The sequence below is a fragment of the Fringilla coelebs genome (assembly GCF_963513975.1).
Source record: "Fringilla coelebs genome assembly, chromosome: 1".
NCBI lineage: Eukaryota > Metazoa > Chordata > Aves > Passeriformes > Fringillidae > Fringilla > Fringilla coelebs.
This window is the reverse complement of record NC_140028.1, coordinates 91,146,150-91,171,276: the sequence shown is the minus strand read 5'-3', so window position 1 is coordinate 91,171,276 and position 25,127 is coordinate 91,146,150. Positions and strand designations below refer to the sequence as shown.

Sequence of the window (25,127 nt, the reverse complement as noted above, 5' to 3'; positions counted from 1 at the left end):
AAGGTCTGCTGAAACTAGGAAGAGAGAGAGAATGGCAGTAAGGGTGGCGAGTTTACAGACCACTTTTACATGAAGAACCAATAATAAAGAAGTCTTTAGCCTAGAAGAAGACAGCTTGGGGGGGAAAAGGGATATGGTTAGAGATCTGTACCTCCAGGAACAACAGGAGAAAGGATTTACTGCCCGTTGCCTTACAAGAACTGTGGGACTTTCACTGAAATTATCAGAAGGTGGATTCAGAGCAAGTACAAAGATATGTCTATAATTAAACTGTGTGCTTTGCCACCGGATTTCAACTTTCAGAAGTCTGATTAAAGAATGGTTAGGTAAATTAATATATAAAATCCCAGTCACTGGAGGCCATTAAGGTTAAACATACCAGTCAGTTCCATCTGTACTTTCTCACTGTCCTTGGCTGGTGAGAACACCCGTGTTTTGCAGCTGCACTAGGCTGCTGCTGGGTTTTCTGCTGTGATCATCAGGTGGCTTGATTAAAGGACCTGGTGGCTGTCAGAGGCAGGATCTGCCCCTTCTGTGATATGGCAGTGGTCTAACAGCCAGTACAGCTTCACTCCCTCTCCCTGGGTTCCTTGCACATTGATGCTTGCCATGTACATTCCCTGCATTGGTACAGCTGGTTTCTGGTTCTGTAAAACTAAGACAATTTTTCAAATAAAAAACATGAAAGCAAATTAACCTTCCCCCAATCCTCCCATTGCCTAGCAGTTTTCTAGCAGAAGTAGAGCAGAATGTGGGAGGCTGTGGCATGGAGCTAGGAACAAGAGGTTGGAGAAGAGCAGAAACTTCTTAAACTGGCTTTGCCTCTTGGGCAATTGCATTGAGGTATTCTTAGAGCAACTGTTGCCAGTGTCTTAGTCTGAAGCTTACTCATTCTGCCTCAGACCTGAAAGAGTGTACACCCTTGAAACCTTACCTGTTTTTCCTCCTCCCCCATCTCCTGCAGAGATAAAACTATTTCACCTGCAGCCTAATTAAAGATACAATCTCTGCTTTCAAAGTTTTCATTTGTCTGAGATCTTCTCAGAAAAAATTTGCTAGCTAAAGTTCCTAAAGTTTTTTTGCTAGCTTCAGGTTTCTAAAATAAAGCAATTTCTATGGTTCTCACCTCCTTCCTGGTCTCTAATGCAAACCAAAATGTGTCATGATTCTTCCCTTTGCAATTCACAGAAGAGTTAGGCAACAGTTCTTCAAGACTGAAGAAATATAGCAAAGTCTGGAAAGAGAGTTATGCTTTCTGTGAAGGAAGATTTTTTTCCTTTTGTATTTTCCAATTTTTTAATGCAAATGTTCCTTCATGAACAGCTCAGTATGAATTCAACATAGAAACAATGCCATTCTAAGAGACTCTTGGTAGTATTGGACTTGATATTTTGGACTTTTGTTGTATTCTCTACATTTTAGGTTCACTATGCTTAAGAAGTATAAATTCAAACTGATTTGAAGAGGAGGAGAACTGCAAAACCTCCTTATGTAGAAATGTGTTTAGAGCTGCGAGGGAAATGTAACATATGACAGCATGTGTAGAAAGCCAAGTTTGATTGAAGTGTTAAATTACAGGACAGTGTTGGTACCAGAACAAAATAAATGGATTCAATTTCTTCACTATCAAAATTTGGGAAAGCTTTCTGGACAGCAGGAGAATGAGTCAAAATAATTCAAAGTCGATGCTGTTCTGCCTTATGGAAGGCTACTCAATCTCAAAAGACTTTATGGCATTGTTGCCTGTGACAGTTATAGATTATATGACATGGAGATTCTTGCTCTCTGTTTTATTGCTTTATTCAGCCAGCTAATGTGTATTGGCAGATGTAAACTCACTCTTTAGCTGTAAGAATAGACACAAATATTTTTTGTTTCTGTCTTTTCAGGAAATGCTGAAAATCCATTTTGGTTCTTAAGTGTCTGATCACATTAATGACTTGTGTACTGTTATTTTGTGACCTCTTTCTAGACTTTCTAAAAGCCATCAATGTCTGTGAGGTCTGAGATGATTTCTACTGTCTTGTAAATGACATTCTTACTGTGCTTGTCATCCTGTGAGTTCGCACTTTTTAAAATCACCATTTCTTATATTGAAAACTGCTTGTAATACTTAATCAGGAATTTTACTCTTGACCAGTATTGCTGCTGGTTTTCAAATCAATTGAAATTTTTATGGGACAGAGGCCAACTCTTTTGGGTATTGTAAAAGTGAAGTCTGTTGTAACAAAACAAATAAATTGTGCTGCTCTTCTGTTTTTGAGTTAAGCACTACAAATGCTGGCATTTAGTGGAGTCATTCTCCACTGAGGCACTTCAAAGCTCTAACTGTCTTCCCTCTATAGGAGAGTCTCTATATAAAGTCAGCAGTAAATCAGCTTTGTCTTTTTTACCCATTTACATTGCTGACTTGCACATGCAAATCTTTTAAGATTTATTCTAATTTGTTCCTTATCCCTTCTCAGTCTTACTGAGTATTTTTTCAGAGTTTGTCTTTAGGCATTTCATTTCCACTGCAGCTGTACTGTCACTTTCTTAGTAATGGCTGTGGCCATCTGCTTAGAACTAGAGAATTTGCTACTGTGATGTTAAAAGTAGAACTGTCAAAGCTTGTTCACTGAAAATCGAGAGCTGAAACCTGGATTCCCAACCTTGACTGGTAACTTCACTTCATGAGCACAGTGAATAATATTCTTCACAGAAGATTGCTTGTATTTGGAGATGTGGTAAAAATTTGGTCATAAAAGCCAGGTATGAAACCCCACTGAAGGTTGTTGAGCTGCCACAAATTTTATATTACATTGACATTTTTTTGTGTGTGAAACTGCTATATATGGGTTGGTGTGGGAACACATGATCTAAGGATTTTTAGAGCTGTTTTTTTATTGAGTTCTTTAAAATATATACAAGTCTGGAATTATAGTAATGGTTAAAAATTCCTGAGTCCCAAGCCTTGCAGATTATATTTTATAAATTTATATAGTCATATTTTTATATTTTTTTATCTGTAACATCCATGCTACTGCTGTGTACCACATCTTTAAAAAGTGATTTTAGCTTTTTTTAAAAAAGTGTTGAGGTTGGAGGCCATCTGGTTGGACCCCCAGCTCAATCTCCCCTGCTCAAGCAGGGCCACCTAGAACGAGTTGAGCAGGACTGTGTCCAGACAGCTTTTGAGTCTACAACCTCTGTGGGCAGCATGTGCCTGTGCTTGATCACACTCAGTGAAAAAATAGAACCTCCTTTGTTCCAATGTGTACCCATTGTCTCTAGTCCTGTTAGTGGGCACCACTGAAAAGAGCCTGGCTCCCTCCTCTTTGCACCCTCCCTCACATATTTATATACCTTAATGAGATTCCCCTCAAGCCTTCTCTTCTCCAGGCTGAACAATGCCAGCTTCCTCAATGCCAGCTCTCCTCACAGGAAAATTACTACAGTTCCTAATACTTAATTTTAATTTTTTTTTCTTGTGATTTTATAATTCTTTATCATATCAAGACAGGCTTTTTAAGAACATGAATTCAGCCATTGAGAATTCAATTAGATCTAGCAAAAGGATTTTCTTAATATTGGATTGAAATATCATTTGGGTCTTCTAATTTGTTATCTGTTAAGTTAATATATTTCAGTTATAAGGTGATCCTTATTTTTTTAGCCCTGCAAAGATGTTAGACTTGTAGTGCTGCTACAAATCTAAATATTTCCTACTTTGTTGTACAAAAGCAGTGTGTACTTCATTTTTCAGTCCAGGAGGACTTAGGGATCTTGACTTTTTTTTCCACAGTGCTTGTAATGGTTGGTTAGAAGGGTGGTGTGTTTGTCACTCCTGTAATTTTTGATTTATCGTAAAGGGTCTGGCAAGGAGGTAGTTGTCATTTCCACCAAGTACACGTGTCATACATCCCATAATGCCTGCTAGAGGGGCCTGGCTGGCAAGCTTTGCTATAAAAAACCGAAATGCTTGTGGCTCAAAGTAACAGAATATTTATGGAAATTGTCACAAATTCACAGCTCACTGGAGAAGGGGAGCCTGTTAAATACTTTTTTTCTCACATCCCTTGTCATGTAGGATGTTCTCTTTTACGTTTCTGGTGTCTACTAGAAAGGTATCTAACCTCTGTCAGAGGTCCTCAGATGAAAAAGAAAAACAAACTCTGAGTGCCATAGCAGTTGCCACTCATCTCTGCTGGGAATTATCTATTCTCAGGTTGTAGAAGTGCTCTGAGGTTGTACCTTTCCATGATGGATTCAGTAACTTAGTGCTTGATGTCATCTCTCTGTAAAGGTGGTTATCTGCCTGGTTTGTTAACTGGTAAACTTGGAGCTCACACCATGAAGAATTTTTCTAGCCTTTGGATTAATTGTGTGGTTCGTTTCATGGCACTGGGTTGCTTCTTAAGCTTTGCAGAGCTCTGTGGAAAGATTTCTAGAGGTGTTGCTTGCATGAGTGCTGTATAGAAAGAAAGCCTCCTCACTACTTCTAGGTGTTTGTCCTGCAACAGCTTAGGAGATCTTACTCATTATTTATGTCGAATTGATTTGAGTTGACATTCTTGGTATATTGTTCCACACAATAAACCTTATTCATCCCATGAATCACCATCACCATCTTTCTCTGTATTATGTCCACTTTCTGGTAAATGGTAGCAGTTGTTAATGCTGTCTGTTAAAGCAAATAATGTCATCTCAAAGTCATCTCATAAAACAACTGGTGCTGCAGCCAGCTGAGATAGACTTTTTTTGCTTTTGGTGAATTTGCTGTGCTAAAGTGTATTGTCATCAGACCTTAGTTTTAATTTTAATTACATATTAATGAACAGTTCATTTAATATTCTGATAAGTTCATTTAATATTCACATCAATAAAAACACAGGCTAGGATGAAACAAAAACAGTGATCTGTGAGTTTTGCTGAATCTCAGATAACTTTTTCATACTGCAGTTGTTTGAAGAATGCTAGCATAGGGTTGCAGAGCTGTGTGAAAGGATGAAATGTCAAACCCAATTAGCATCTCCCTTGAAATCTCATTAGTAAAATAAAGTAGATGACAATTGAATGGTAGTTTTCCCTGTTATGACAAAAGAATGTGACAGTGAAACCTAGGGGTTCCTGTCTGTTGTCCAGTCAGAATACATGGTCAGGACTGGTGCACATACAGTAACTTCTCAACAATATCCTTGTCCTGATTGAGTATGAAAAATATGCTTATCTTGCATTCAAAAGAGTGTGTTCTTTTTCTTTTTTTTTTTACATTTGTTGAGGAAAGTAAGGTGTTACAACCAAAGTTCAGATCCAGTTACTTGATTTACTCCTATGCTTTAGTTCTTTTCTGGTACACAGTCTTTTACTGATGAGAGATATTCTGTCTTCTGCCTTGTCAAGTGAAGCTGTTAATTTCTCTGTTTATGTCCTTTCAGCAAATTGTAATGCCTGAGTTTGGAACCAGCAAACAAAGTTAAATTTAATTTAGGAAATGCTGTGTTGCTTATCAAATTTTTTTCACCTACCCTTGGAAGTCACCTGTCTTGGATTAAGTGCTGTATATAGTGATAAAATAGCAGTATATTTTTCAAAAGTTTTGAGCGCTACTTCCACAAGGGGTATATCTTCACTGGTGTTTTGATGGTTCTTACAAGCAGCATTTCTGAAGGAATGCTAAAGGAGTAGTAGTGTTGGAAGGGGACATTTTCCATTGACTTGGGAGATTTAGGATGTAGTTAATAGCTGTCGGTAGCCAACTCCAGTGATGGGCTGGGTGTGAGAGTCTCCATAGCGTTTGTGCACAGAGTTGAAATGCCAGTTAATGCTTGGGGTGTTTTCTACTCAAGAACACTGGTAATAAATGCAACAGGGTAAAAATAACAGGTGCCTAATAAATGCCACTGCAATTTTATTAACGCTCCTAGAATATGTTTCCACATACTTTCCAGACCTGTAGCACGTTTGCTCTGACAGCAGTTTCATTGCTTTCAGGCGAAGAATCATTTGTTGGAGACTGCCCTTAAGGGCTAATAGATCTTGGGTTCTGAGATCAGATTCTTCTTTCCCTCCCTCATTTCCTTGTCCTGATTAGTTGACCCTGTTTAGGTGGTAAAAATCTACTTGTTCAGATTCTTGTACTTGCAGTTTTATTGAAATGGAGGGGGAAAGAATTGGTTTTAAGAGAGACAGACTACTTGGTAATCTACCTGGGAATATTAGGTAGACTTTCCTTTGCCTCTTTGTCATGAGGCTGTAGCTGAATGTTAGTAAGAGCAAGCTTGTTATCCTTGTGGTTATACTGTATTTGTAATTGGTGTAGCAGGTTTTCATTACTGTAACTAGAGTCTTGGATAAGTTTTGAATTAGTATGATTAAAGACTTAGTGAAAATAGATCATTAAACTTGGGGGGTTCTATGGGGTCTCAGCAGGATTGCATTAAAGCTCTCGAGTCTCAGAGCAGAGTGGCAATTTTAGTTAGTGTTTGCCTTTTCAGTGAAACTAAACAAATTAACTGAAATGGGTTGTTAAAACCCCTACTTATTTTGTGTGGGAGAGTATTCAGATTTTAGTTTTTTAGCGAGTTTTCTAGCAGAGTAATAAATTGATCTTTCTACTGCTGGGTGGTGACTGCTCTCTCTCATAAGGCAGTTGCTGTTTGTGAAGTGATGTGCAGTTGCATGCAGGCCAGGTATCTGTCTTCTTTTGGGCTGTCAATAGAAACTTGTTTTTACATGACATCAAGGCTTCTGTGTAAAGGTTAGAAACACTTGAACTTTGCATCAACAAATTGTTGGCATTGGAATTATAATGCCTCGAGCAGTAAAAATACTCAGAATTTGGGAGTGAAGATGAGTTAGCAACTAATGGTACTCTTGGACAGCTGTCACTTTGTCTTCCATCTTATAAATGTCAGAATATTATGCCTTTCACTTACTTTAATGAGCTTGGGTTGGTTTCATAACCTGCAGATTATGGTTTGTTTCCGTGCTGTAGTGACTGAACTTCAGTGGAACCCTGTTATGGTGAAATATCCAAGTGTCTTTGTTTCCTTTGTGTAATGGAAGTCACTCTGCTACTGTAATGTCTGTTTTGTTTAACTTGCACTGCAGTATTAGTCCTGATTTCGGTGTCTGACTTTTGTCTCTTTGTATGTGGTAGGTTTCCATAAAGCGTGTGAGAACAACTTATTATTAGAGTATGTGTCTGGTTCTCATGGTGTTTCTGATTATGATCAGCTACCACCTTATTATGTAGGCACTTGCTCAAATTGCTTTACTTGTTAAAATGTTTGGGGTTTTTTGCTGTTCTTCAAAGCATTGTTTTGTCTATAGAACAGGCTTTTGCTGGGTGGGAGGATTAAACAGGGCATGTGCTGCTCACCTTATGCAAGAATATAAAATAACTATTTATATTTGTGTGTGTACGTGTGCTCACACAGTACGTAAAGTAATTCTTCCAAGAATTGCACTAAGGAATTGTGATGCCAGCTTCATTAGTCAGCTGTACAGGAGGTACCCCCCAGACCAGCACTAAGGTGGGATGCTGTTCCCTCTAAGGGCATTGCCCCTGCCATTTACTTTACTCTGTGTTTAGAAAATTCATGGAAGAAATGGGCAAGTAACTGTCCTTTTTCTGTGTTCTTTGTAGAGAAAATGGTGTACTATCAGTAGTATAATCACCTGAAACTGCTGCTGTGGCAAACTGTGATCTTTATCTAGGTAGTTTAGTACAGTGTTCATCAATAATATAAAGCCACGCTTTTTAAGGTGCTTGGTATCAAGCCTGCAGGTAACAGCCTGCAGTGGTAAACCGGGAGACAAGGAAAGTCCCTAGAGCTGCGTGACCTTACTGGGAAAGATAGGAGAAACACGATCTCTCTGCTTCTACATAATTTACACTGTTTGCAGTTAGGAGTGCTGAGTGCTTGCCGTCTCTGCTGCTGCCACTCTGGAAGCTGTGCACGCACGGATAAACAAACAGAGGCACTCTCCTTACAGCCATCCTTCCACAGGTTTGCTCCCTTGCACTCTGCCATTGAGTGAGGCAAACACACACTGCTGGTGACAGGCTGTAAGGTAGCCTGATTTTAAAAAACTAAACCAAATTTAAAACCACTCAAAAATACTGTAATACTTGTTTTGAACACCTGGTCTTTAGACTCCAGAGATGTTGGAACAGTGAAATGTAAGAAATATTATTTTTAGCAGGATGATCTTTGCAATTTGATCATCTTTGTGCTTGCAGAGGAAAGGCTATTTTATATGAGCAGTTGAAAAAAGACCTGAAGACTTTTCTCCATTTTCTTGTATATTAATAATTGCTTGTAATAATTCTCTTGACCAGTGACCCTGAAGAGTATGTCAATGACTATGTAACCACTAAATGTAAACAATTACATATTTGGGAAATCAGTCAGTACCGTGAATTTGCTGTGGTTGCACATGTGATGAGAGCAAAAAGTTTTTTCAAACGCAGTGTCTTAGATGTTGACTTTTGGTGTAGTCAGCTTACAAGAGCTGCAAACTCATCTGGTTCATTCATTCATAGAATGCTGTGTGTGGTTATTTAAAATAGCTGGTTATGGTTGCTTCATCTTGATTAACTAATGTGAGAAAGTATAGGAAAAAAAACCAAATACTTTGCAAAATGTGAAATAATTATAGTACAATTGTGACCTACTTGGCTGCTTAAAACAGTTGAATTGGAGATGAATTGGGCTGTGTGCATGTTCCAAAGAATCTAAGACCTGTTTTTCAGAGACTCCTTGTTCCTCTGTGCCCTTTAATGTGGAGTAGCTGGTTTTACACCTACCTGCTCGATTTAGAGTGTACCTTGTCCCTATTGAAGGTGACTTTCTTGACTGAGGATTGGGGGTGGGTGGGGTAATGAATCTTCTTTACATAAAATGTAGATAAAAAATAGTTCTTTCAAGGTTTTTTTTTTATGTATAAAACATCTTTCCTTCTGGTGGAAGCAGCATTTAGTTGGGAATACTCACTGCAATCACTAAGGGACAAAAAAAGTCTTGATTTGAAAGTTACTAAGTCTTTAAGATGACAGTATCACATACTTCTGGATGCTCATAGTACAAGAGTGTCTTCTGTTGCATGGGACTAGTTTTTCTAGTCAGAATATGCAATGTCATCTTGTATCAACTTTTTGTATGACAAAAGGAGACTCTTATGGGGGAGATTGAGGATAGTTTAAAAAAAAAGAAGAAAGAGCCTTTGTTGCTGTTATACTAGCAAAATGCACTCCTCTTGTGGTGTGCTGTCACAGGCAATGGGCTGAGGTGCTAGAGGGAAAATGTGAGTGCAGTCAGGAAGACTTCTCATTCATGTGCTGACATAGAACATGAGAACTGACATTTTGTGAGACACTTCTCTTAGCAAATGTGTGAAGTATTGAGTTTAGTGTCAGCAAGAGATACCAGAAAAAAAAGTTGACAGTGGCACAAACCTTTCTGTAACCTTTCTTTATCTAGCTTAAAGTTTGAGGTAGCTAAGCACTCTTGAGATCTTGATGTGTGTTAGCCAAGCAGGACAGGAGAGGTTTAGTACGGTTGTGAAGCAAAAAGTCTGAGTAGATACTCGCAGAAGACACACTGCTCAGTAAGGTTAGAAAATCATTCTAGTGATATTTTACTAAACTCATGAAGACTTAAGGACAAAGGCAGGAGGAATTCCAGAAGTTCAGTGGGCTTTGTGGTCATGAATTCCATACTTTTCCCTTGACCTTTGAGAATGTTTTTCAGACTCTGGTTGTATTTGCTTGGGTTTTGAATTCCAGGCATGTTAAAAAAGTCAGTCTTCTGTCTGAGTGTACAGATTGAAGATGCCCATCAGGTTAAACAAAATCTGCTGTGATGCAGATGCAGTGGAAGGTTAGGTAACTTTGATAATTTCCTGAAGGATATACTAACTGTCTGCTTTACAGGAGATTTTGTTGTCACTCAAAGGGCATACCTGTATCTTGTCATTGACACCATGGATGACTAGACGTGGAATTAAAAATTCCTGGAAATAAACATTTTAGTTGCTGTGTCTCTGATCTGATGTCCATATGTGTGTTGTGTGTGTCTCTGCCTCTCCAGCCCCAGCTGTGACACTGAATGACCGCATTTGTGTGGTCAGTGTTTTATAAAAATTGAGACAGCTTCAATTATCTATGAAGCTGAAAAATGCTGGAAATGGAAAGAAGTAAGGAAGCACATATTTTTATAAGAAAGACAGCAAAGCAAACAAAAAAATATATGTCAAAAATTGGTTAGGCTAATGCAGGATTTTGTAGATCGTTTTTAAGCTGCCAGAGATGTGATTTCTGGTAAACTGTAAACAGTTCTTTAGTTATTAGTTTGAGTCCTTTGATTGAAGTATTTTGGAGTGTCTCCATCTGAATCACTGCCAGAACAATGGTTACACTGAGTTGATTAGCTGATATATCCAAATAGCTTAAAAACCTATCCTGTGAGTTAATATACCTGACTTATTCCAGAGGCCTTTGATCATATTGCTGTTGGTGATGCAGGGAGTTGCTGAAGTTGGTATTAAGAGTTTGGAGCATTTGGATGTGACATGTGGTAGGAAGCTGCAGCTCCTTGTGCTTTGAAATCTCAGAGATCAATGATGCTACTGGGAAGCTCTGCCATCCACCAGGGGTTGAAAAAGTGACTATTACGCTTTCCTTGAAATAGACATCAAAGTAAAGCTAGAGGAGCCTTCCAAAAAGCTGGTGGCTTACACTGCTTAAATACGTATCTTAAGAATCACGTGTCAAACCATTTATTCACTTCAGTGGTATTCTGTGCCTTTTCTAATTAGGCCTTACAAGAAAGATCCCAGGAAGAAAAAGCAGTAGGTAAACTTTCTGTTGGATTTTACTTCCAAATAAACTGTTTAGGACTTCTGCTGAATCTGTACAGCAGTCTATCAGGAATTCTCTAGTAAAGCTGACATAATCCTAAATTATTTTTCAAAGGATGGGTGTATTTAAAAGCATTCCAAAAAGCTTTGGATTACTTCTTTCAATAGAAACTTCTCTTGGAAGTTTAGAGGTGGTGCTGGGACTCTGTCTAGATATCAGTGATATTTTTGCCCGACGTCCAGGAGGAATGATGAGGAGGATTTAATCTTATCAGAAGGCTAATTAATTACTTTATTATACTATATATTCTATATTACATTACATCTAAACTGAATCTGCACAAAGCTCTCAACTGCCCAGAATCTTGTGACTGTCAGCTGACAGTCCCGACACACACATATGGATTCAATTGGCCAATGAATCAAAACACTCACACCAGAATCCAATTACCAGTTCCTTTCAGGTAAACAATCTTCCACAATGCATTCCACTTTGGCACAACACAGGTGCAGCAAATGAGATAAGAATTGTTTTGAGCATTCTTTTCTCTTCTTCTCTCACTGCTTCTCTGAGGTTCAGAGAATGTGAATCCCACGTCTAGTCAAGCTGATAGCATTGTAATTGCATCACATCTGAAAATGGACTAAAATGGTAATATTCAATAGAGCTAAATATATTTTTCAGATAGGTAAGAGTGCATTCTGCAGAAGTTCTGAGCCACCTGTACGTGAGCTAGCCATGGACTGAGCTGTGTAGACACCACTAATGAAAGGGTAAAGCTGCAGCGGGTGGTTTGGCTGGAGGCAAATGATGTTTGCATTACACCAGTCCCGTGTCCCAGCTCTGTAACTTCTGTTTCAGGCAGATGTGTCATCTAAGGTACGAGCTGGGAGTAGGCAGAAAAGATTGTGTAAGAGGTGTTTGTGGATTTGCGTCCCTTCAGAGTTTTTTGCTGAGCCCCTTGTGTTGTGGGTTGCTTAGAAAACTGCTCAAAGTGCTTTGTGTCTTCCCTGCCCTCCTCCCAACTTGGTGGGGTTGGTATGTACAGACTCGTGGATGGCTTGGTCCCAGGTGTTTCTGTACTGAGAGTGCAGAAATATAAATTTGATATATTTGCTTTTTGTGTAGTGTGTCTGTTGCTATACCTTTCATCTGTGTCCTTATCTTATAAACCTTACTGCATTTTCTGTGTTTTTTGTCTATAGATCTTTCTCATTGTATTTTTCCTCTTCATCCACATTTTCTTCTCTTTCCTTCATCATGCTTTTTTTTCCCTTGATGTGAAGCACCAGTGGAAATTTCTTATTTCCATATATAATTTAAACATATGCCTAAGGTTGTAGTTTGATGAATGGCATAAGTCAGTCTAGCTCTGCACTGTATGCTCATCTTCTCTCTTGCATTGGCATCAGGGAGCACAGGGATCTCACTTGAAACCAATCCCACCAGAAAAACCCAAGGTGATTGAATTTGTAATGTGGCCATATACCTGCCAGCAAAAGCATAAAAGCATTTAAGGACAATTTGAAGTACTCTGAGCTGTTGTCTTTCAACTGGGGGTTTGTCATCCCTGTGTTATTTCTGATAGCACTCGTTGTTGCTGGGTGTGAATGGCGATGGTGTTTTTGCACTGGTTTCTTGTGCACTGTGTGGGCTTTCTGTGACCAGGGAGAGCACAGCCTACACAGGTTTTTTTTGCTTCACTTCTGTAATCTCTGCAAGAAACATTTTCTTGACTCTTACCTTGCTCATGTTTGTGTAGCACTGCTGAACTCAGTGGGGCTTCACCCCGGCACTTTGGTCTGCCAGTTTGCAGGCTCAGTTTCTTTGCCACCAGAGATGGGCTGTGTTTCATCTTTTATGACAAAACAGATACTTATCTTTCTTCTGGAACACAGCTCTGTTAGATTTTTTTATCTGTAAGGAATCTGGCACTTTCTTTTTAATGTGGGAGAGTATTAGTAATTAAGTAATTACTGGTTAAAAGTATGTGGTATCTCATTTAAATATCTTCTGATCTGATTACTCTTAAATACATTGTGGATTTTAAAAGGTTCAAGTTATAGTAATGACATACACTGACTTTGTTTCTTTTTTTTTTAATTTGTTCCCTTCTCTTTATGTGAATGGTGTATTCACGCTTCTCATCACTGTTGCTGGGTTTATTGCCAATCATCTAGAAAACCACCAAAGGTAAGTATTTTGTCTTTTTTTTCATTTCTATCTGCTTGAAAATATTGAGCACTGCAGAAGTATTGGGCATATTGCTGTACTATGTGAACAACATGGCTTCAGAAAAGGAAAACATTAAAAAAAAAAATCTGTTCTTCAAACTTCCAAGTTAAAAGCTTCATAATTTCAGAAGAATATATTTTAATCCAACTAACATGCAGGCAAGGCACATGGCTTGTTAAAGTTGTGACCAGAACAAGCCAAAATTTTAATGCAGTCATAAAAACATTTGAAAGACCGAATAAATAGTGTGTGTAAAACATTTCATTACAAACATTTCTGTTTAAAAGTTCAAATACTACTTTAAAAGGCAACAAAAAACATCTAGTAACAGATAAACCATTTTTGTTTGCACCTGACAATAATCAGAAATTAGTAATGCCTGTAAAAGTTGCCAAAGTGCAACAGAATTCACATAGAAAATATTGTGTTGTTTGTAGTGCAGGGGAAGGGCAGGAGAACAAGTGATATGTACCTGTTGAGGCATCTAATAAAATTCTTTTATCAGTTGATATGCATAATAAAAGAGGGTTTGATCATTGTTAAACATTTTTTTTAAGGAAGAGAACTCTCCTTCTTTCTGATGCTATAATTCCACCAGAAACCATTATTTTTGCAAGAGCCTTCATTTTCTGTAGTGCATGATTTATGTTCCATTATAGGCAGATAAAGTTATTCTGGACATTATGTAAAAGCTTACGTGTGGCCTTGTGTTTCCTTGACAAAACCAGAACAGCTGCAGGCTTGTGCGTAAATGTCACATTATTGTTAGGTATAGTTGGATGGTCATTAATATCCTTAAGCTACAGTGCTGAAATTTATGATGTTATGTGAAATATTTACCAGATTGAGACAGAAGGAGGTTAGTACCATCTGGGGAAAACTGGCATTGCTGAGTTTGTAAAGATGTGGTATGAGATTTCTTGATTTATAGAGTTTTTGGGGCACTGCACATAGTTGATTTTAAAATCAAAAATTTTTAAAATAAAATTTTGTAAATAATGTAAGTCTCTTTACCTTTAATAGGCTACTTTATCGTCACCCAGGGATGAATTGTTTTCCCAAATCCACTTGGTAGCTCAGAAACTGTGATAGAAAAATTTATATAAGGATATTGGGATGCTATTTTGCTTTATATTTTGCTATTTCTGCAAAAATTCCATTTAAGTAATTTTGTGGCAAAGGTAAAACAGTTGTTCTGAGCTGAGATCTGTGAGCTGTGTCCCAGGGTCCCTTCAGATTTTGTCTCCACACTTCTTCAGCTCTGTCACAGTCTTGTGCTTGTCATAGCAACCAACTTTTTTTTTCAGTTCTTTAATTGCTTCCATGGACATTAAGTTGACTGGTGTAGACTGTCTGCCATTGCCTTGTGTATCTCCTGTATTACTTATCTCCATCAGCAGTTACTGATGGCTGTAGGAACAGCTGCCTGGTGAATGAAAGGAAAACTTCCCTTCTTCAGTTCTCCCTTCCTTTCCTTTTTAGGAACCAACTAGCAACCAAACTGTCAGACTGACTGCTTCTCAATGAAAGCAAAATGTGATTAATTGGCCATCTCTTGGTCAGATAGAAATGGCCATTAAACATTGCTCATACATTTGGAACATTTTATAGCTGCACAGACAATGTCTTAGGGATTATGTTCAATCTAGATAATGCATTGCTAAATGCTGCAAGCCCCAGACTCTGCCTAGCCTATACTGAGGATTAGACTTCATAAGAATAATGAATGTGAAATTAAACTCCTTTTGAAACTAATTATGTAATTTGGCTTAAACTGGCAGGCAGTTAATATTGGGTATGATGCTCATTACCTGTAACTAGTTTCCATAAGTATATTTATATGCATAAACCCTTAAAATTATTATTTCTGCAAGCCATTGATTAGGAACCTTAATAAAAACACGTTGTGCAGAGTGTTGTTTTGGCTTTTTAAAATGTGAGCACCTATTTGGCTCTCTTTTTAGATTCTGTGATATGTAGCTGCAGCAGCGGGCACAATGGCTTCTCTAGTTTAAAATCTAATTAAAATCTGCAATTTCATTTTAAAGCCACAGGTACAGGTGAATTTGAGACAAAACTCTAGATTTTAACTGACACGTGTGATGGATGCATAGACCTGCATCCCAGTTTGCCTTGTTGAGGAAGCCATAACTTCTAGTTGTCTCCTTAGCAAAATAATCATCAGCTCTCTTAAACTGATGCAAGTGTTTGCTGAAGCAATCAAAGCCCCATATATTTTGTTTTTCTTAAATGTTGTAGTTACCAGAACAAATATTTTGTACAATTTCTAAGAGTCGCTAACACTCCAAGTATAGTTCTCTATAACCTAGAAATGACCTACATAACTTAGTTTATTAGACTAATGTGCACACTTACAATGATTCTGGATACAGTACTACCAGGATCCAGCACTTCCCAGCTAGCTCTTTCTCAGAAATTTCCATTTTTATATGTTTATGCTGAATGTGCCCAGTTCATCCCTTCATTCAAAATCTTTGCTTTGTAACCTACTATCCTAGTGTGGCAGGTTTCTGGCAGCTTCCTTTTATCTAGCTTTCTCTTTTAGATGCTAGGATGAAGTATAAGATAGAGAATCTTGCAGAACATAAGCAAACTTTAAAGGCTTGTTTGTTAATTCCCTCTGTTGTTTAAAAGCACAGAACACTTAATGAAAATAAAAAACACCTTCCAAAATGTAGTTAAAATCTAATTCATATAGGGTTCTTGAAGTATAAAAAGTTCTGTTTGTATCACAGATATCGTTGTTCAAAAACATTTTAACAGTTTTGATATAGTTGGTAGATATACTTCTGGTGCAAGTTGGGAAAGATTTTTGCTAAAAATGCTTGTTCAGTGCCTGATAATGCCCAGTTTGAATATTGGCTGAGTCTGAGACCTGAACATTAGCAGAACTTCTCATGGCTTTGATAGTTGTATTTACAGGCAGGTTAATACCCTTTTCAGGAAAATGGATTCTGGGGAGAAAAATTATTAAGAGAAAAATAATTATTCTGCACACTTCTATCAGAAAAAAAAGAGTAATACCCACCACTTCCATTTTAAGGAAGAATAATCAGTGAAGAGAGGAGAAAGAAGGGAGCACATTAGATGATATTTAGAATATTTCATTGTTTCTCCACGGCGTATATTCTATGTCTTGACCCCAAGTATGCTTCCACGCTCAACTTGGGATTGCTTGTCCTGCCATTCTGTACTGGGCATCAGAAAAATATAAAATAGTTATCTTTTTATCATCTTTTCTGTACAAGGGTTACTCTTTTGGTAGAATGCTGTCCTACAGATATTTCCTATAAAATGCCTTCCTGATGTTCATGTTGAAGAGCCTTGCTGATTGGGACCATGTGTCTTGCTCCTGTGTGCCTCATTTTTACTCTGTTAGTTTCTGTGTTTGCAATCTGTTTTCCCAAAGGTCTCAGTTGTCCATAAAATTGTTTTGGTTGGGTGAATCCTTAAGGTATGGTTGCTGGGAATGCTCAAGGTTGCTGTTTTGTCATCACTAATCAAAGTAATGTTTAAGTGTTCTCCTGCCTGTTTTAATGGAGAGGGGAGTTTAGCTGCAGCTGCTCTGCTTGTTTTGCAGATAGTGCATGCTCCAGCAGTTTCTGTCTTTTTGCCTGATAATTTTTTTTTTTTTTAAGTAATCTTGTTACTTCTGTTAGGAGGATTTGGCAATTTTCCAGAATAGAATTTATAAATAGACCAAATCTGTGCCCCAGCTTTTTTATGTTTATTATGGAAACAAACTAAAATGCTATATTTACATTTGTTTTATCTGGAAGCAGAATTTTTCTTTTCTTATTACATAATCATTTTTTGACCTTTTGAAAACCAGTCTGACCAATTTTTACTATTTTAAAAACATCCCAATAAAAGCTGCTTTTCTAGAAGAAACACTTGGCTGCAAGCCCATATTTTAATTTTAGTAGTCTCTTTGCAAGACCAGTGTTTAAATTAAAAGTAATTGAATGATCCTGTCATCATTTTTCATGTTAACCAAGGGGAAAATGTGTAGGACAATAGATTAAATTGGCCTATAGTAGTGCTGTATTGGCATTAAGTCATTACACACAAGCATGTATAGCCAAGTAACCTTTTTAACTGGTCTGTGTGATCCACTGCAGATAACACTTAGTTTTAAGGGGGGGATGGATGAATGGTCAGTTTTGAGTCCTTACAGTAGCGTCTGGGGGTTTTTTGTAATTTAATTTCTTGCCATTTGATCATTGGAGAGACCAGATATTGTTAGCAAGTCCTGTGACAAAAATTTCTGTAGAATTTGAATATGAGAAGAGAAAAAGTAGTTCTTGGACTGTAGAAATTAGGAAAAGGGTTTGTGTTCTTACTGATGGCAAAGTTTTTTGCCTAGATTTGATGACCAAATGCAGAAAAGGTAATTTAAAATGCCCCCAACTTATATCTGAAGACAAGGTGGAGTAACTGCTGCATTTTACTTGCAGTTCAGTGGCCAAATGACATTTTTTGACTCAGTCGCATCAGACATGATCCTGATTCATGATGATGTCTGATTCTATTTGTGCTGCAGTGACTCAGGCCTCCCTGTTAGATTATTATTATGGGTTTGTTTGTTTTTTCTTCAGAAGGGAATTCCAGAACTCTTCACTCTTACAGACTGTGTTGTCTCAGTATTAAGTCTTCTCTCAGGCCGTTTGATGTGTTTTGCTTTAAGCTGGAGGAAAGGGAAAGAGGTGAGGTTGTTGTGCTAACCTGGTGTTACCTTCTGTAATATTTGCAGCAATGGTTGTTTTGGGAAGGATTAGATTGCAGCATATCTGTAGATTCTGTTGTGTAGTAACTCTGAATAGCTGGGACTTGAAGATGTTCTTCATCCCCAAAAACCAAACGAAAATGATCCATCTTTGTCCTCACCTCAGAATTTGTCCCTAGGGAATTTGCATATTTCAGCTGACAGAGCCTGTGGCTCTTGCTATGCGCTGACATGCATGCTTTGTCCCACAAAGGAGATCACCTGTTGGATGACCAGGCAAATACAATCTTGACCCAGGCAAAGTTTTATTAAAAAGGTGGTTTGAGATTTTCCCCACCTCTTGTGCTTCCCCCCAGTAACAAAAACAGAATCTATATTGTTAACTCATCCGCAGTCAGTTTATCATGGCAAAATGTGGTAAATACACTGCAGCTTAAGGTGTCTTTGTAGCAACCTAAACCTATGAAAAAAAAGTTAAATGTCTGTCATGATGTTCTGGAATGTGCAGGAAAATAAACTTGGATCAAATCCCAGCATGTTAAGTGGTTTTACAGGATACTCTTCCAGGTTTGCAAGCCCTCTGAGCACAGTATTGAATCTCATTCAGTTTCTTGCTGGATCTCCTGACTGAAGTGATGTTAAGTCTTTTCATTAGAGCAGGCTGTGATAGCTTGTTTCTCTAATAGAGCTACATCTTCTGTTTGTAGTTTCTGAGCTTCCTCTACTGAGATGCAGTACTGTCCTCTTTGTTTAGATGGATAATCTAATACTATTTATTTGCTCCTTAAGGCCTGTGAGTAGTAATGCTCTTCTGAGTATCAGAAGTGCATCCCATGGTAAAAAATGTGTGTATAGTGCTGATGTCTGCTACATAATCATCTCACCAAATTCTGTGTATTGAGTCCTTGTGTTGCTGTTCTGTTACTGTTAACAGAAACATTTGTCACTGTTGGTGCCTGGAGAAGAGTGGAGTTATTAAATATTAGTTTTTGTCTGTGTTTTGTAATCTGTGTTAGGTGATAGAATAAGGAGTAATCTGTATAGTGTGTCATACAGATAGAAAAGAAGTATTGGGCTCTGTTTCTCTCATGATTACACAAAAATATTTGGTCACACAAAAGTATTTCTGCCAATTATGCCTTATTACAGTTTCGATTTAGGATCTGCAGAAATAGTAGAGCCCAACTGCAGTTACACTGTCATGGATATGTACTGCTTTAAATCAAAAGTCTTATAACCAGGGTTCCTAATTTGACTTTTTATGTTCTTCTACAGGTGTTTGCCTTTGATCACTGCTTCTGGTCCATGGATGAATCAAACACCACGAAATATGCAGGTAAACTATTTTCTATACAGTGGACAGTGTAAATAATTTGAGAACATGTGGGAGTCTGACCTTTGTTTTGTGAAGTTGGTTTGGGGTTGGTTTGTTGGGGTTTTTTTGTGCATTTTGCACTGTGATGCTCAAGTGACTTCTTCACAGAGGCAGACTTATCATTTTTACAGGGATCGAGTCATCTGGTACTAGCTCCTCAACTGAAAAGGAATGCAAGTTTTAAGGTGCCTGGGACACTGTTCAGGAGAGATGTTTTTACATTTAAGCTCTAACTTTTTTTTTTTAATCACCTGGAAGTGCCTTTTGTCATCTCTGTCACTTAGAATTTAATTTCTCTATCAGCAGTTACTTCTGACTGATGCCAGTGATGAGTGTGCACGTTTTCAGTGTTCTTCATCTCTGTTCATGAGAGAGGGGAATAAAGCATGTTCTCCTCAGACAGTGTGGTTATCTCAGGTCTGTCAAGTGATTCATAGTCTGACTGTTCAGATCCCTAATGTGTTTTGAGTGATCAGCTTTGTGACTCCTTCCTACCAAAAGCTGGCTAATCCATGTAAGATTGTAATCCTAGCGGTTTTCTCATAACTGGATTTGTCTATTAGTATATTCATATTTTATAAGAGGACTTGGTTTGGTAGAGAAAGCTCTGAACACTGGGATTTCAAGGCTGTGGTCCACAGAAAGGAAAAAACCCCAAGCATTCAGTTTAGATATTCGTATTATGAAATTTTTTAGGCCATAAGAAATCTTGAAAGCTGGTAGGGTTCACTTCCTCAAAGTTTAAGATCAGTCATCTCATAAATGAACTGCCATATACATGTGTTAAAAATATATTTCTGACTACTGTAGGCTCTGGTATGTAATCTCAAATCTTAAGGACGTCACTATATTTCTTAATTGCCTGAGCAAAGAGAGGCTTCTTCAGGAAAAAATGTTTTTCCCTTGTTCAGCTTTCAAGAGCTGTGTTTGCACTGAGCAGATGCACTGCACAGTATTTGTAGCTCAGGCTGGGAGAGCCACTGGAGCCCACAGCACCTTCTTTTGTGCCTGCACACCCCTGTTTCCTTTAAAAGGAAGGAGGGGATGGTGTGTGCCCGTACCTTGGCCCCATGTGCACGTGGGAGCTCCAGCTGTTGTGTACACCGTGGCACTAACCCACAGCAGAGATGGGATAGACCCAAGAAACACTCCTAACCAGTTGAACTTGTTTCTGTCTTGGTTTCACCCATCGTCAGGTGAATTCAGTGGGGTTCTAGATCTGTTTATTTTTCATTTGAGTGAAAGCTAGATCTCCCTAGTGTGTTTCAGAAGTTGTAAGTGGATTTGTCTTATCTAAGAAATGAAGTTTTATTATCTGTATGTAGATTAACCTCTTGTTGTTTCTAGAAAATGGTGCCTTGCATCTCTTCCACTTTCTTACTGGCTAGTAAGTTGTGAGGTGGTTTTTTTGCCTATTCCAGTCAATATTCCTGCCTGGGAAAAAAAGAAAACCAAAACTGGTTTTTGGCTTTGGGTTTTTTTCCCTGTTTTGTTTTGGAGGGGGGGCGGGCAGTGTTTTATTGGAGTTTCTTTCTTGGTGGAAGGCTGTGTGGGAGGCTTTGGTGGTGTGTTTTTTTTTTTTTTTTTTCCTTTTCAGAAATATGCTAAGAATGTTGGCTTCAGGACTTGCATACATAAAACAATGGTTTCACTGTTTTTGTTATTGTTGTGTTTGTTGTATGGTCTTGAAGCCATCTTATGACTGCCTTATGCTCTGGAACATAATGAATTTGATACAGTATTGAAACGAAAGTAATGAAAACCAAACCCAAAGTGTTTCAGGTGTAAGTTACTGGGTTGTTGGGCGTGAGCTGATGCTATCCTATACAACAGTAGCATTTCTTGGTTCAGGTCCAAAACCAAATGCTGATATGGCAATATTTCAGATTTATATATTGTTAATATTAAGGCTCCTCAAGTCTGTTTTCGCAGCTTGGCCTCAATGTGCATATGTATTAACAAAAAAAAAAGGTAACTGGATTTGGTTGGGATTTCTGATAACTTCTTTGCCTCTTGGAACAAACCTCCATTGTTCTAGGCACCTTGCAAATAACCATCTTGTCTTACATCCAGAGACTGTTAATGCTGTAACAGTCTTTGGTGCAATCTTAGATTTCAAACAAGCCATCTGACCACCTGACTTTTGGAGCTAAACAGGCATCTCTTGGATGCTGGACTACAGAAGGAATGCTGATCTGGAAGCTAGGTGCTTTCAACACTCCCTGCCCAAAGTAGCTCTCTGTGGATGTGTAATCCCACGAGCAGGGATGAGTTACACAATTAAAAGGAAACATATAAAGTTTGAAAGCTAAGTCCAGACTACTTAAAAATATAAGTTGTGTATGAGCTTTAGGCTGAAGTAAAATTCATAGAAAAGGCATGTGCAACAAATTTAGTTCCTTGAAAAACCTTTTTACCTGTATCACAGAAATACAGTAGAAGATCATACAGTGAAAGGTTTAACAAGTACTAGGCCACCTTATCAGTCTTTGCTCTCTGGGCAAAACTAAATGTGCTCCTCTTGCATTATGTTGAGTGGATATATAGTTGTGTATATCACAGTGTATTAAAGATTTAGCTGATTGACAGGTGTGTCATGAGAACACACAGAATGGTGTGCACCACAGACCACATACATCCGTAACTCTTCCTTGCTGTTAGTTTTTTAATGTCCGCAAACCCAGTGTTTGTCCACTCCTGGCAATGCACATACAGGATTTTTAAAACTATTACACATGATCAGACTGACTTTATTTCTCACTTTATTGATCAATCTGTGCTACTATCAGCACTTACTAATACTGTTCACTCAAGAGCAAGATTCCTGTTTGAATAAACTTAATTGCACGGGTAATTGAAAACAATTCTCAGGCTCTGGGGGTGTAGGGCTGACCCTAAAATGGTATAAGCCATCTTTCTTTTAAGAGAGCTCTTCAACTTATTTGGCTGCACATAAGGCTTCTTTTTTTTTGTTCTAACTTTTTTTCTGTACTCATGTTCGGGAAGTACCTACCTTATCTCTCCAGCACTTGAAAACATGGGTATTGTTGCTGTTGGCAGCAGAATTGGTTTTTAGCAATTTTTTTTGCTGTTGAAATGGAAACTGCAGTCTTGAATTCTAAATGATCCAGTGATATCACCAACAGAAATAGTGAAGGTTACCTTCAGGTGATGAAAAACTTGTTGAGGGCATCTTTGCAGCTGTCCTTGCAGGACTGGCTCTCATAAAGATGACAAGGAGTCTGGAGTACAGAAGAGAAGTAAACTCTTTACAATCTTTTGTGGAACTGGTGTTCTGATCTCTGCCCCCCCCAAGATAAGGGGGTTCTTTAGCAACTTGATATATTGTGTTAGAGAGAGCCTCCATCCAACCTGTCCTGGAACACTTCCAGGGATGGGACCTCCACAGCTTCTCTGGGCCACCTGTGGCAATGCCTTGTCACCCTCATAGTAAAGAAGTTTTTCCATATATCTCATCTAAGCCTGTACTCTTTCAGTGTGGGGTTTTTTTAATTTGTCTTTGTTTGGTTGGTTGTTGCACTGAATATTGATGCTGTGCATTTCTGAACAGTTTGTGTCTTTGTCATTCAAAGCAAGGAATGGTTTGTGCTGATCATCACATGCTGGCTCCTGCACCCTTTTTCTGACTATTTTTTTCTGAAAGACATAGTTAGGTGTTTGGTGAAAATATGGATCTCTCATTGGGAGGGGGGGAAAAAGAAGACAGTGAAGTAGTTTTTGAGGAGGAGGGAAATTTGGTTGTGGGATAGAATGAGTTTGCCTTGATCTGGAAGAGGGATGAGCTTTATCTGTGGGCTGCAGTAGAAGTGTTTTGAGAGTGAGTAAAATAGCTTATTGCCATTTGTTCATGACTTGAGCGGGGCAGGAATCAGTTTGTGGATAAAGGACACACCTGCTTGCCTTGGAAAGCTCACAGAGACAAATAACTGCTCAGCATTTCGGTGAAGAGGAGGATATTGAGAAATTCTCAGAGATGAGAACAAAGGATTCTTTTTACAAGCCTGGACAACTGTAAGAGCCTATTGAAGTCTGCAATGAAGTGGATTTTTAAAAGGAAGAAAAGAAACCCTTCCGTTTGGGAAGGATTCAAGAGATGGCATAAATAACTACTGCAGCACTTAGGCAGGTCCATTCCTAGGACCCCATGCTGTATTGACTTGCCCATGTGTTTTTCATAAACTCCCTAACCTCCATCATGTTTGGCCTGAAATCTCAGCTCTGTGTTTCTGCAGGCTCCTGAAAGGCCATACACCTGACTTGGAGCTAAACTGGAATTTTATAGGAAATATGTATGCTGACTGCAGCACTTTCCTTTTTAAAAGGAAGCAAACCAGGCAATTGGCTTAAAGAACTCTACCCATCTGCCCTCACAAGGGACAGTGACTTGTGAATTTTGAGCAGACATAAGTGTCTTGTCTATTTGTAGTTTTGACTTAACATTGAAGCAATTCCTGGTCTGCAAGAAAAATTCACCAGACTTTGCTTCCCTTCCCTCAAAAGGATGGGCAGAGGGGAGTTCCTGGTGTGTGAGAGCTGGCAGCTCATTAGCTTACCCTGGGCTCCCTGGCAGCCTTGGGCACGCTGTCCCAAGCTTGTCCCTGCTCTCAGCAAAAGCTGGGAGAGGGGATGAATGTCTGTGGCATTTAGTTGCCTCTGAGATGCTAAATTGTCTTAGCCAGCTGGAAGATTGGGAATTCCCTTCTTAAAGACTGTAAGGGTTAGGGTAGGGGAAATCCTCCTCTTAGGTAATATTTTTTTTTTTAATTTCTCCCATTTGCTGAAAATTAGGTCATAAGTTAAACCCCCTGCTTACCTCTTTAAATGCTAGGCATCTGTGGAAGAAAAGTCATGTAAATGAGAAAAAGTATGAATTGCAGGCAGTATTGACTTACTTAGCAAAACAGAAATGCAGCACTGTTGACACTGGATCTATATTATTTCTTTTGACTATAAATGCATATGGACATAATTTTGTCTGATACAGAGTTTGTAAACAGTTCGCAGATCCACTCATAACATTCAAGGGGAAAGGAGTGTGATTTCTTAATAAAAATTAGCAAAATATCATAGATTATATGCTGCTACTCTCAGTGCTCTGCATTTGCAAGTTAATAAAATACCCATATTTGAAGTTCAGCATTTTGTGCTCTTTTCTGTGAGTGCACTTAAGACCAAATCTTATTTTATCCCATGACCATTTGACTGGTTACTGTAAATAACACTTTTTAATGACGCATTTGTCTGTGTTGGTATTGCTGAGCTCTTCAAGTATGTAATAAAAATACCATTTTAGAGTTATATATCAGTGTCTCATTGATTTTCTGTTTGTGATGACAGTTTGAAAATTAAGTATCTCCTGAAAAATAAACCCAGCTTTGCCAGTGAGATTTCAAGTGGATTCCTTCCCTGATATTTATCAGTACAGGAATCTGTAGGTCATCCTATGGTCATTGTGACCATGCACAGTTTTAAAACACTTTGGTATTTGCATTTTTTTTCCTTAGGAAACATGGAGGAGTTTACTGGTTTATTGCTTGTCAGAAGTGGGTGATAAAAGTTTTTTCCCCTTCTAACAAATGGTTTTGTCTTCCACTCACCATCACTGTGTGATGTATATATATTGATTTTCTTTTCATATTTATATTGAGCTTCAGTCTTTGCCTGATATTGTGTTCTTGCTCAGCAAGATAATTAGTGGCTTCCTCAAGAGCTGGTTAGAAAGTAAATTTTTGTTTATTCTACATTCCTATTAAAATCTTCTGCTGATATATTTCATTCATCAGTAGTTCAACATTCTCTGTTTCCAGGCTGTTGAACAGTGCTCTCTCAGCACAGATATTATAAAATGACCAAATGACCTGTAGTTGAAGGAGTCACTAGCACTGAATGTTCATGGTGAAGGA

General features: G+C 38.3%; 1 protein-coding gene across 10 annotated transcripts in view; it reads left to right on the top strand.

Annotated features, from left to right (window-relative positions):
* Positions 1-25,127, top strand: part of KIF13A (kinesin family member 13A) — a 104,997-nt gene that overhangs the window by 27,216 nt on the left and 52,654 nt on the right. For 6 of the 10 annotated variants that reach the window (XM_084218515.1, XM_084218517.1, XM_084218516.1 and 3 more), the window contains exons 3-4: positions 13,027-13,039; positions 19,104-19,164. The exons of 1 other annotated variant lie outside the window; for it this stretch is intronic. In XM_084218515.1, coding sequence (XP_084074641.1) covers positions 13,027-13,039; positions 19,104-19,164 — 74 coding nt within the window. Of the gene's footprint in view, positions 1-12,799; positions 13,040-19,103; positions 19,165-25,127 lie in introns of those variants that run through there. 3 more of the 10 variants (XM_084218518.1, XM_084218522.1, XM_084218519.1) reach the window with 2 other exon arrangements.